Source organism: Elgaria multicarinata, chromosome 1 (assembly GCF_023053635.1).
Source record: "Elgaria multicarinata webbii isolate HBS135686 ecotype San Diego chromosome 1, rElgMul1.1.pri, whole genome shotgun sequence".
In the NCBI taxonomy this organism is placed as follows: domain Eukaryota; kingdom Metazoa; phylum Chordata; class Lepidosauria; order Squamata; family Anguidae; genus Elgaria; species Elgaria multicarinata.
In genome coordinates this window covers 11,294,450-11,307,386 of record NC_086171.1, presented here as the reverse complement: position 1 = coordinate 11,307,386, position 12,937 = coordinate 11,294,450, and the positions used below count along the sequence as shown (strand labels likewise).

Below are 12,937 nucleotides of genomic sequence, written 5' to 3'. Positions count from 1 at the left end.
TATGGCCTTCGCCCAAACAAAGGACACAGAAGGAGTGTCCGTCTGTAGGAGGTAGTTTGGCTCCGCACTTGACACACTTGCGGAACGGGGCCTTTACTGCCATGCGGCAGTCGCGACCGTAGTCGCTAAGATAAACTATCTACAAGAATATAATAATAATTTTTTTTTTTTTTTTTTTTTTTATAGATGAAAAGAGAAAAAGGGCGAAAAAGAAGAAAGCTGAAGAAAGCTGAAGAAAAAGGTAAGTAGAAAATATTTTTAAACAGATTTAAGCAGAGAAACGCTAGAGGTTCAGTCTTTTGGTCTAGGCACGATGGCGGACGACGAAGAACTGAGGGAAGGGCGGGAACCCCATGGACATGCGCAGTAGCGTGGGGGAGGGGTTCCCGCCAAAAACGTTCCACTCAGCTATAGAAGGTTCCGGTCTGGTCTCTGCGCAGGCGCAAAGCCCATATGTGTGATGCATAGAGACCACGAAGAAGAACCACCAGTAGTAGAAATATGGACAACAGCAGAAGTATGGGCAAGCAGCAGTTTTTGAGCTCAGTTAAGGTCTTGCTGCAGCTACATGCACAAGCATAATTCCTGCTATCCCTAATTACCTGAAATGCATTTGAGGATTTTGCTTTCTTTATTTCTCCTGGCAATACTCTTCTATATGGAGAGTCATTCTCCCTTGCTTCTAATGCCAATGGCCTCTGAATTTTTCCAATCAGCAATGAACTATTTGTCCTTTGCAATTTTCCTGGTTTGTTTTAATTTGATCAAATATATAACATTGCAGAAGCTTTGGCATTTTCTCAGGCATCTTCCATGCCTATCAAAAATCATCAGCTTTTATGGTTCCCTTTTAATTTTAAAACTTCACAGGTACTTACTAGCTAGTAGTACTTACTAAATTAATACCATAATCTTTCGGTTACTATTTTCAATGCCACTCTTTTCTTAGAAACATGATGTCATACATTTCTTTATCACTTTGTCCCTAGCTACATCAGTGTTCTCAAATTCCTGCTTACAGAGAGAACTATGTCTAACTATGACACTTCATTGCTTGTCAAACTTTATGTGAGCGATTGGCCTTTTGTAAAAACCTTTGGAGTATACTGTTTAACATACTACGCCATATTACTGGAACACTTCTTCAGCGCCATGTTACACACATTTAGTTATACCGGGGTTAAGTAACCTGGTACCCTCCACATATTTTGAGCTAAAACTCCCAGAATCCGTACCAGCCATACTGGCTCGGATGGAAGGGTGTTGTAGTCCAAAACATCTGAAGGGCACCAGATTTCATAACCCTGAGTTCTATCTTAGGGCAGCCAATCTCAAAAATAAAGAAAGAACAACACTGAGGCAACACTGAGGCAACACTTTTGTTTATTTTAAATGTCTGGATTTCCTGAGACAAGGCTAGCCGCTTTTATGGCTGGGGGTGAGTTGTGTGTTTGAAGGTTTTAGATGGAGCCGGGGCTTCTGGTACATTATCCAGCTTGTCTGTGTCCTTCTTGAAATCTGGGCTCCACAATTCAAGAAGGACGCAGACAAGCTGGAGCATGTTCAGAGGAGGGCAACCAGAATGATCAGGGGTCTGGAAACAAAGCCCTATGAAGAGAGACTGAAAGAACTGGGCATGTTTAGCCAGGAGAAGAGAAGATTGAGGGGAGACATGATAGCACTCTTCAAATATTTAAAAGGTTGTCACACAGAGGAGGGCCAGGATCTCTTCTCGATCCTCCCAGAGTGCAGGACACGGAATAACGGGCTCAAGTGAAAGGAAGCCAAGTTCCAGCTGGACATCAGGAAAAAGTTCCTGACTGTTAGAGCAGTACGACAATGGAATCAGTTACGTAGGGAGGTTGTGGGCTCTCCCACACTAGAGGCATTCAAGAGGCAGCTGGACAACCATCTGTCAGGTATGCTTTAGGGTGGATTCCTGCATTGAGCAGGGGTTGGACTCGATGGCCTTGTAGGCCCCTTCCAACTCTGCTATTCTATGATTCTATGACCCTTTTGTAATCCCTCCTTTAACTCCCCTCCCTTCCCGTCCTCTTCTCCCTTTCTTCCCCATTTGCTGCTACCTCTGGACAAAACCTTACGTGTTAGTTTTAGCTGAATGGTATTCAACTTGTTTTGGCCCTTAAGCTGAGTGTGTGTGTTTTATTCCAGGAATCTCTGGCTCGTCCCGATTGGGAAGAGGGCGAGGGGTGGCCGGGGACAACAGGACGTTTGGTCTGGGGCCTACCTTGCAGGAAGGTTGGATTGACTCCAGCCTTCGTCTACAGGCATGATCTAATATCCAGCGAAATGACTTATGACTCTGGCCAATGGAACTATCTTGACATCAGAAAATCATACCAATCACAATACCACTCAAATATTAACATATTATAAGTCTTTCCCCACCCCCTCATATAAAGGTTTGTTTTAAGGCATTTAAAGCATGCAATCACCTTCTTTAATCTAGCAATTGTTTAATGGCTCACACAGAACAGTTTTAGCACTTATTTCACTGCAGATTAATTTTCAAAGCTTAGAATGGCTTTATACATTTGACATCTCCCAGAAGGCATTTTTGTTTTGGCCTGACAAGGCTGTGATTCCAATTTATCCTTATCTTCAGTAGTAATGGTGATGCATTTTTAGACCACTGTAAAGAAGTGCTGGCAAGCTACAGTTGAGAATAGTTAACAGTATATCCACTTAACATGAAGCAAAGGTGTCGTGCAACAATATAGGCTTGGCTAAAGCAAATTATGTGCCTCCATGTCCTCCACCCTTTCATAATGAAGTACTTCCTGCTAACTGCACTACCGCCCAGGAGGGCTGGGCTGTCACAGTGTAGCCTGAGTTGCAACTTGTGCCAGATTTCTCTCATTGCTCATTCTAAAAGCCTTTCCTTCAGGATGGCTTATGACAATTTAGAGAAGAATTAAGTTTGAGATGTTATCTAAAAACCTCAGCTAACAACTGTACTATTTTTTCAAAACAGATTTAAAAGAGGACTTTCTCACCTGTGAAGCCTGAACACACTCAGGTCCAACCACTGAAATTTTATCTGTAGAGTTTATTTCCTCATTGATTATTTTATCTAGAAGATACAATACAAAAATATATGTTAGTAGCCTCATTCATGATTGCAATTTCCCTTACAATGCACAAGTTTGTAAACTCCCCCCCACCTTCCCCCCACCCCACAATCAAGGAATGTAACACTGATATTCATACGCACTGGTATGTTTTCAAGACACAGCTCAATAAAGTGATGCACAGCTTCACATATAAACTGATAGCATCTGAACTGGCAATAACTGACCAGAAAAAAGATAGCGGTGTTGTGGTGGACAGTTAGATGAAAATGTCTACTCAGTGCTGTGAAAAAAGTAAATTTGAAACCTTTAGGAAAGGAAACAAAAATAAAACTGTCAATATCATAATGCTTTTATATAAATCTATGGTGCAACCACACTTTGAATATTGTATATAGTTCTGGTCACTGCAACTCAAATATATATATATATATATATTAGAGAAGGAAAAGGTGCAGAAAGTGCAAACAAAACGATTAAAGAGCTGGAGCAACTCTTTAAGAGGAAAGGTTACAACTTTCAGTGCTCTTTAGCTTAGAAAAAAAGTGAGTAAAGGGGGCACAACAGAGATGTACAGATTTAAGTACACATGGTATAACACTAGAAGCCAGGGTCATCCAATGAAAGCTAAATGGTATGAGATTCAAAACAGGTAAAAGTGTTTCTTCACGCAGTACATAATTAAAGTATGGAATTTGCTATCACAAGATATAGTGATGGCCACCAACTTGGATGGCTTGGAAAGGGGATTAGACAAATGCACAGAGGAAAAGACTAGTCCTGATGGCTATGTATTATTTTATGTATCAGAAGCGGTATGCCTCTAAATACCAGTTGCTGAGGAACACAAGCAAGAAGGTACTATTATGGTCATATCCCACTTGTGGGGCTCCCAAAGGTATCGTATCTGTCTGGCCACTATGGCAGCAGAATGCTAGATTAGATAGGCCTTTGGACTGAGACAGCATGTTTTTTCTTATCTTCTTAACAAAAGGAGTTATATATTTTTTTATCCATTCCAGTATTATCCATAATGTGGATAAAGAGTTTCCACAGTACAAAGTGTTTCCCTCTGCTAAAAATCAAACTCCATTATAAAAGCCATACTTGTTTATAAAAGCACAGGTATTTCTTTTTAAAGGATATGGTTGTGTCACACAATATTTCACCAAGAAGATCTTATATTTGCAAAATTTAACACAAATGATGCTTTTCATTATAATGAAAGCACTTCTTAAGTAATGAGAAATTCATGACAGCATAGGTCAAGCTATCAAAAATGTTATGATTTATTATGTTGAACTGTATTTCTGAGTAGAACTATCAGTTCAGGATGCAAGGGTTGAGGCATTGGCAACCCTCTCCGAAAATGCAATATAGATTCATGTGAACAAGACTATATTTCCTTTCTACTGTGAAATCTCTTTTCTAATATTTAGTTTGATATCTTCCTGTACTGTCAAAATAAATGTCACCCTTCAAAATTAAGTCTCAAATTAGGACGCACACAAAGAAAGAGCTATCACATGATGATCAACAACTGTTTTTGAATGCCGAGTGATATTTCAGCCTTCTCATACAATCTGAAAACATGGACGGTTGAATGCTTGCTCATGCTAATGGAGAAGCCATTTCTATTGGGTCATGGACATTTTATTTATTTATTTATTTATTACATTTTTATACCGCCCAATAGCCGAAGCTCTCTGGGCGGTTCACAAAAATTAAAACCATAATAAAACAACCAACAGGTTAAAAGCACAAATACAAAATACAGTATAAAAAGCACAACCAGGATAAAAAACACGCAGCAAAATTGATATAAAATTAAAATACAGAGTTAAAAAAGTAAATTTAAATTTAAGTTAAAATTAAGTGTTAAAATACTGAGAGAATAAAAAGGTCTTCAGCTGGCGACAAAAGGAGTACAGTGTAGGCGCCAGGCGGACCTCTCTGACATTGAAATCATGCAGCTAAAGCTCATTATTATGATGGTTTTATAAGGAGTGCACATACTTAAGTACACACAATATGGTTAAGATGACACTGTCCTTGCAGCTTCAACTGGAACAGAAAGCCGGTACACATTATGTCTTTGATTTTGACAAAATTTGCTTTTGGGCATGATAAAAGCAAGCCAGACGAACATCTGTAGGGGACTGTATTAAACAAAGCATTCTTAAAAACTCTGTCACAGTGAGCCTCATGGAGGGCATCAAAATCATTTGTTTTTCTGACAAGTACAGAAAATACAAACTATTCTATTGGCCACTCCTTTAAGTGGAAACAGAGCAAACCAATTAAAAGAAAGTAGGAGCATTGACTATCAGCCCACTAGAGGGAAGCAGATTGCCTTATGACTGCCCCTCCAAACGCCCCCAAAATGACATTTTTTAAGTAGGAAGAGCCACACACTTCTATTATACTGCTTGGAAGGGGAAAGCTATCATTATCCTCTGCCTTCTACCCCAAGCAAGCAACCAACTAGGATATTTTTAACTAAGTGATTTCCAGAAGTCTTCTCCAGTCTTACAGATGTATTGTTATGTTTAAATGACAGAGTTGACAATATATTAAAATTGAAGATTTGCAGGAAGCTTAGCAGATTCAGAATACTAGTATTAATATGTTCAGGTCTATTTTCACTTCCCCCACCCCAAGCTGTCATGTTGCTCTACTTTTATAGCTGCAACATATGCTTGGGAGCATATTTTGGGTTTAATATGGACCATAGGCAGGCTTTATAAAGAAAAACAGTGATATACTACATTTGTGGGTTTTTTAAATACTATCTATCTATCTATCTCAAATGTTAGCCATTTACTTTGCGCAATCCACACAAAATATTACTTTGGCATCAGAACTCTCAAAGGAATACCCAAGTCTATCAATGTAGCCAATAATCTCCCCCAAACTGAAACCCAAAGTCTGGAACCTTCCTGAATTAACTAGGGCATGTTTTCATTTGAATTTTGTAGAGGAAGGGACACAGGCACAACAGTCCAAAGTGTTCTGTTAAATAGCAGAAGTGGATTTTTTTTAATAGACCAACATCCTCAAACAGATCAAGAAAAACATATTGAAATAAAATCAAACTGATCTTCAGTTCCATTAGAGTCCTCAAAAGTCCTATCCACTGAGACAGCAATATGGTTAAAAACACACTGAAATGAAGGTTCAAGTTTACAAAACAATTTAAATCTATTTATTTATTTATTACATTTTTATACTGCCCAATAGCCGAAGCTCTCTGGGCGGTTCACAAAAATTAAAACCATAATAAAACAACCAACAGGTTAAAAGCACAAATACAAAATACAGTATAAAAAGCACAACCAGGATAAAATTCTCTTTAGAATTATTGATTATAGTAGTGACATCAAATCTAAATTTGTTTTTAAAATTCAGTTTAGACCTGGCACCAAAGACTAAAATGAAATGTGAAACACATGGTTGCGTAAGAAGACCTAAGAGGAGCCCACCTGGTGCCTTCAAATGTTTCGGGCTACAACTCCCATAGCCCCTGATCACTAGCCATGCTAGCTGAGATTGGTGGAAGTTGTAGTCCAAAACATTTGGAGGGCACTAAGTTGCCCAATCTTGGACTAGAGTATGATGGCAGCCTAACAGTTGTGCATCCGTTAAGAATGTAGAGTTCAGCACTGGGTTTAAGAGATAACATTCAATTCAATAAAGTTGCTTTTCAAACTCCTAAGTCAAGACAGACTATTTCTTACATAAGTGTTAATTTACAAAGAACAATTCTGAAGGATAGTATGTCTTGTAAAAATAAAGGTTCTTATTCTTAGCCTAAGGAACAGTAAACTTAGAAAGATTCCGGACCTCCTCCCCCTCCTCCTCAGAGACTTGTCTTTCAATTTAAGAATCAACAGTGCTGTTTCCTTAATTTCATTACTGAGTTCTAGAAAGTGTACGTCAGGGGTCCCCAACCCCCGGTCCGTGGCCTGTTAGGAACTGGGCCACACAGGTGAGCTGCTTTCACCCCCACCCCAGCGTACCTGGGCGCGGGGCGCTATCTCGCCTGCCCAGCCAAAGCAAAGTTAGGATGCTGGGATGGGGGTGGGCGGCTTCGGAACAGTGCGCCTGGCCGGAAGCCGCTCTAGGAGAACGACTTCCAGGCGCGTCGTTCCAAAGCTGCCTGCCTGCGCCTGTGTCCTGGCTTCGCTTCAGCTGGGCGCCCCCCCAGCTAAAGCAAAGCCATGCCCGCCCCCCCCTCCAGTATCTCTCAGAGCCGTTGTGGGAGAGCGGCTTCTGGGTGCGGTGGTGGGGAGGCCGCCGCCGCAGCTCCACTCCTCCCTCTCGGGGACCAGTTGGGCGCGACCCTGGCCGCCGCTTGCAGGCAGGAGCGGGCCTTGCACATGGATGGGCTGGAGGCACACAGTGCCGTCGGCACTCCGAACGCGGATCAGATTGCAGCTTGGGCTGATGCTTGGTGGGAGGAGGAGGGAGGGTGGCTGCGGCTAGCAAGGAAAGGAGCAGCCCACCCTTTGGCGCCTCCCTAACCTCTCAACCCGGTCCGTGGAAAAATTGTCTTCCACGAAACCGGTCCCTGGTGCCAAAAAGGTTGGGAACCACTGGTGTAGGTGATCCAGACATATTTGTGTATAGCTGTATTGACCCAGGGGCTTGAGAGAAAGAGAGTAGCTCTTGCGGGGACACTGACAATCATAGCTCCCTTTCGTATGCTGGAACTCACATACTGAGCTAAGACAAGCCAGCTGCAAGCTCTTTCCTGCAGGGGAAACACCTGCAGGGTGGTGCTCTCTCATGGTATTAAAGGGAAGATCATACTATGTTAGGACTTTCCCTTGGCCTTTTAAGATCAGAAGGGTTCATGTATATGTAGTTACAATAGATCTTTAATGCTGCATACTCCCCATTGTGTGAAACAGAATGGTGGGTAATTACTGTTGTCTTTGAAAGAGCCAGACTAAAAAGCAAGGAGAGCATGGTAGAGGTGAGATGTACAAAGTATGGCACTAGTAAGACATACAAAGAGAAAGAGCCTTAAAGCTAGTGGCTGAAACTCCTAGAAGAATGTAGACAGCCAGTTACTCAAGGCCTCTGCGTAAGAATGATTGAGAACCTGCAAAAGAAACCATTGAGATTGCTTGGATTCACATTCAGACTTGTGGATTTGCTAAAACATTATTGGAGATGTACTATTTCACTGCTTCAGACCACCTGTAAAATAGGAATATTAATAGCTTAATTCATATGGGTATTGGCCATCACAATTCTATTCTGGGCATCAGCAAGCAGTATGACTGGTAAACAAACAATAAAAATAAACAATTTAAATAATAAAATCATATATGTTTTAATCTAAGTATCTTTTCTTTCAAGTTCTAGTTAAGTTTTTAAAAAGTATTAAAATATGCAGCAGAAAATACTTGCTAGCATTCTTTAGAAAATAAACTACATCCCCTTCCCCAGAATTTCATGCTGTATTTGCATTTGTTTTAGAGTTCAACAGGGCAACATTAAGGTCTACTTCACTTTTCAGAAGCTTTCATGCACACTTTGAATTATACTACAGCTGCCTCACTACTGACCACTTCTGTCATGAAAAACTGTACCAGAGGATTGTGAAGTTCGTGATTAAAAAGCAAAATGTTAATATGGGACAGGCTAAACCGGGTGCAGCTGCTCCATTTCACTGAACAGGCACCTCTTCTCCATTCAGCTGTGAAGAATGACAGTGACTGTAAATTGTTCTTTGCTGATAGGTTACACAGTAAACACAAAACAGACTACTTTCAGTTTTTCAAAGATACACATACACACAGGCCATAAATATATACATATATTAGAAAATGTCACGTTTTGTTGGTTTGCAACCTTTAGTTTTGGCCTTAAACTTGTCTCAATGCATGCAAAACCACAGCCATACAGATAGCAATAGTTTGCATTCATTTGCCAAATGCAGTACATAATCAGGCAATGTAATTCCATTTTCATTCGCCCACCTAAGTCAACAAACTAGACACATACCTCAAAGTCAAGATTTGGCTATTTCCTCACTCTACCGCCCCTGCCCCCCCCCCCCATAACGCAACAGGCAAAAAATCTCAACTGCCCTAAAGCATTTACCCTGATGCAATTTCAATGATCACAGTAGTACAACTCCACTATAACTCATTACTGAATTAGCAGTAAAATGCAAAACGTACACTGTAAACATTTGAAAGATCAGAAATGCCTATTCTGGACATGTGTATGGGTGCTCATGCCCACAAATGCCACAACTCCAACTACACAAGATAAATTATTTCAAAGACAGGAATTGATGAGAAATGTGGGTGATGGAGCAAAATTTGTTTGTGTCCAAGGACAGGAAACAAGCCAATGGGTTTTATTTTATATATATTTAAACAAATTTTGACTTAAAGCTAGGGAAAAAAATCCTGATCATGTGAGCTGTTCATGAACAGGCTGCCTCAGAAGGCGCTAAATGCTCCTTTGTTAGCAATTTTAAAACAAAGCCTGGATGAACAGCTATCCAAGATGCTATATTAGTAGCAGCAGCAGCAACAGCACTACAGTGGAGAGCAAAACGTGGGCCCTCCAATCTTAACTGCGGCCACGGCTGTTCCTTACCACCCACAAATCAGCCACTGCAGTGAACCTTCTTAAGTGAACCTTTTAAAGATAAACTTGGGCTTTTCAGTTCACTATTGCAGTGTACCATCAAACTTCAGCAGCAAATTGCTGCTTGTTTTGCCACTGCCACAATTCAGAGGTTTCTGAGGGATAAAACTGGCAATTGGTTGTCACCCATGTGACATGTAGTAATTTTCTGTATTTGCAGAAGGTTAGACTAGATGGGCATGAGGTCCCTTCCAACTGATTCTGAGAGTTTCTATTTTCCTTGGGCTACCAAAACAAGCCTTGAAGTTTCGCAAGCATACATGTAGATAGATATGGAAATTATTGATCCAATTTCTGACATTTCCGTGGCATTCTGGCAATGCTTACAACACATCACAAGATTCAAGCAATATTTGCAGGCTTTGTTCAAACTAGATTTGGGAAAGCATAGGAACCATAGGTCAGGACAATACAAGTATAGCAGTGAATCAGAATATCCAGAACATGTTACATTACTCTTGAGGATGGAGAGGAAAAAATTATTTATTTATTTATTACGTTTTTATACCGCCCAATAGCCAAAGTTCTCTGGGTGGTTCACAAAAATTAAAACCACAATAAAACAACCAACAGGTTAAAAATACAAATAAAAATAAAAAATAAAATCTTTCATAGTATTAAAGATTATTATATTAAGAGCAAAACAGCTCATCATATCAATAACTATTATACTAGGAATACGTTTTCTCCACTACCACCTCTCTCCACCCTAAATATAACAAATAAGATCAGTGTTCTAACTGACTCACTATTCACTAGTAAATCACTTATTCAGCAATACATTTGAGCGTTCTTAATCTGGTGCAGTGGAATGTATGCAACGCTCATATTCCATTTCAAGGTCATGTAACTTTACATTATGAAGGAGAGAATCTTCTGCCACTGTAACAGATCTTACTCTCAATTCTGTACATTCCAGAAATACCAAGCAATGTGGAGGATGGGGTGGAGAGTATCAATGCCCCAGAGTGGGGTTGGGGACATTAACAAACCAATTTTAAATATGCCATGTCAGAAATGGGTTTTTAACGTCCCCTTAGTTTCAAAAGTGGTTTGTAATGTGGCAATGAGAAGTCAGGGATACAGTTTGAAGAAATAAACCCAAAGCCCCCTTGGGGATAAAGAACTAGATGTGCTATATCAGCCAAATGTCCATTACTAGCCCTGTATTTCAGGACCCTATAGAGCAGTTCACACAGCAGCATTTGGCAGCAAATTGATGTGTTAATTAACCCATGATTTGTGGGGACGTGCCTTTCAATTTGCATGAACAACCTATGAATGCCCCATGCATAGGTTAGTGTGATGTCTGAACCTGGACACTTTCTGAACCTGGACACCTTCCCCAAGTTAACCTAAGAATAAATCATGGATTAACTTTGGATAAAGGTAATTTCCTGAGATACCCCTCTCATGCCTAGCTCTGAGGAAGGACCCTTCAGAGCCCAGCATTTCTGAAGAGCCATACTGGCTGTTTCCTCCAGATACACAGCTCACCAGTAAAGGTAAGGGGAAAGAGAGTGGACTGGTGCAATGTGGTAAAATTAAAGGGTGTAGGACATGATGTGGGAAGGAAGCCTGATGCAGGAAGGGGTGTGGGGCACAATGTGGGAAGGGGAAGTGGGGACGTGAAACAGAAAAGGGTGTGATGTAGTAAAAGGAAGGGCAAGGTGGAATGCAACACAGGAAGTGGGTCGGAAGGGTGTGATGCAGTAAAGAGAAGGAGAAGAGGGGTGTGACATGGAGGCAAGAAAAAGTGGGGGTGCGATGCAGTGGAGGAGGTTGGGGAATTGTGATGCAGTGGCAGACATTCTCTCTTGCTTAATGCAGCGGGAGAGCATGCATCAAAGCTGCAGTTTATATTCATGGTTTTACATATGAGTGAAGACATGTAAGCCTAAAGCTTACTCCGAGACTCCAATACATATACTTCCTGCAAACAAGGTCCACATCTGTACCAGCCCTTAGTTTTGCAATGTTACATTTGAAATAGTAAATACAAATTTAGACACACACATGGCTGGAATGCATAAAGCAGAAGAGCTTGCTTTTACCCAGTGGATTATTATTTTTTACTTCATAAACACATGAAACATCACAAACTGCTTCAGTATTTGTAGTGTGAAGTAGCGGTTAGAGTGTTGGACTGGGAGTCAGGAGATCCAGGTTCTAGTATCCATTCGGCCATGGAAGCTCACTGGGTGACTATGGGCCAGTCACAGACTCTCAACCCAACCTACGGCACAGAGTTGTTGTTGTGAGGATAATATGGAGAGGAGGACTATGTATGCCACCTTGGGTTCCTTGGATGAAAGAAAGATGGTATATAAATGTATTCAATCAATCAATGATGAACTGTTTGCCCACCCTCCACTGAAATGTGGTCCCCAAGAGCTTATATGAAATGGCATTTGACCCTTAGGCTGAAAGAGGTTCAACAGCTTTGCCTAGCTCTTTCCAGAATACTTGTCAGGGCTAAACAAAGGCTTATTGCAAATCATCTGGAAAAGAGGAATTAGGTAAAATACAAATATTTAAATAGAAAGATGTGCACATATACTTCTTTTGACATGCAATTCCAATACCTTCGTTTCAAGGATTGGTAAAACCACAGCAAGGCCTTGCCTACCTAGAGGCTAAGAAATAAAGCCTTAAGAGGTTTCATCTTTCACTTGTTAATACTACTCATCCCTATATGACAATTTCTTCTATTGCTCAGTTTCTTATTTATTTATTTGATGTATACCCTTTCTATCCATCAACAAAATGATGCTCCTATTTGATACGCCCTGGCTACTCAAAGGCTTACGACTATCCAACACAGAGCAAGGGGCACCCCTCCTGCTTTGCATTTTAGCTAGACAGGCAATTTTGCCTGTCTAGTGGAGGCTTCCGGGAGTGGGAAGGAAGGAGGTTATGGACATCTGAGGATAGCTGATAGCTCACAGCCCCATGTTCCCAGTCTCCTCCCCTCTCCACAGCCAGGAACGCCTCCTTTTCCCTATCTCTGTGCTCTGTTTTGTGAGTGCAGAGAGGTAGCTGCCGTGGTTCTCTCCGTGGTGGCTATGAAGGAGAGGGGGCAAGGAGCGCAGTTTCCTGCCTCCCAGTTCAGAGGGAACATAGGATTGCTTCCTAACAGTAATAAAATCAAATTTAAAATAAACTTAGTTGCA

At 40.9% G+C, this 12,937-nt stretch overlaps 1 protein-coding gene across 6 annotated transcripts in view; it reads right to left on the bottom strand.

Moving 5' to 3' along the window:
• UMAD1 (UBAP1-MVB12-associated (UMA) domain containing 1) overlaps window positions 1-12,937 on the bottom strand; it is a 261,328-nt gene that overhangs the window by 48,627 nt on the left and 199,764 nt on the right. For all 6 annotated transcript variants that reach the window (XM_063123313.1, XM_063123337.1, XM_063123305.1 and 3 more), the window contains exon 3: window positions 3,018-3,094. In XM_063123313.1, coding sequence (XP_062979383.1) covers window positions 3,018-3,094 — 77 coding nt within the window. The remainder of the gene's footprint in view (window positions 1-3,017; window positions 3,095-12,937) is intronic.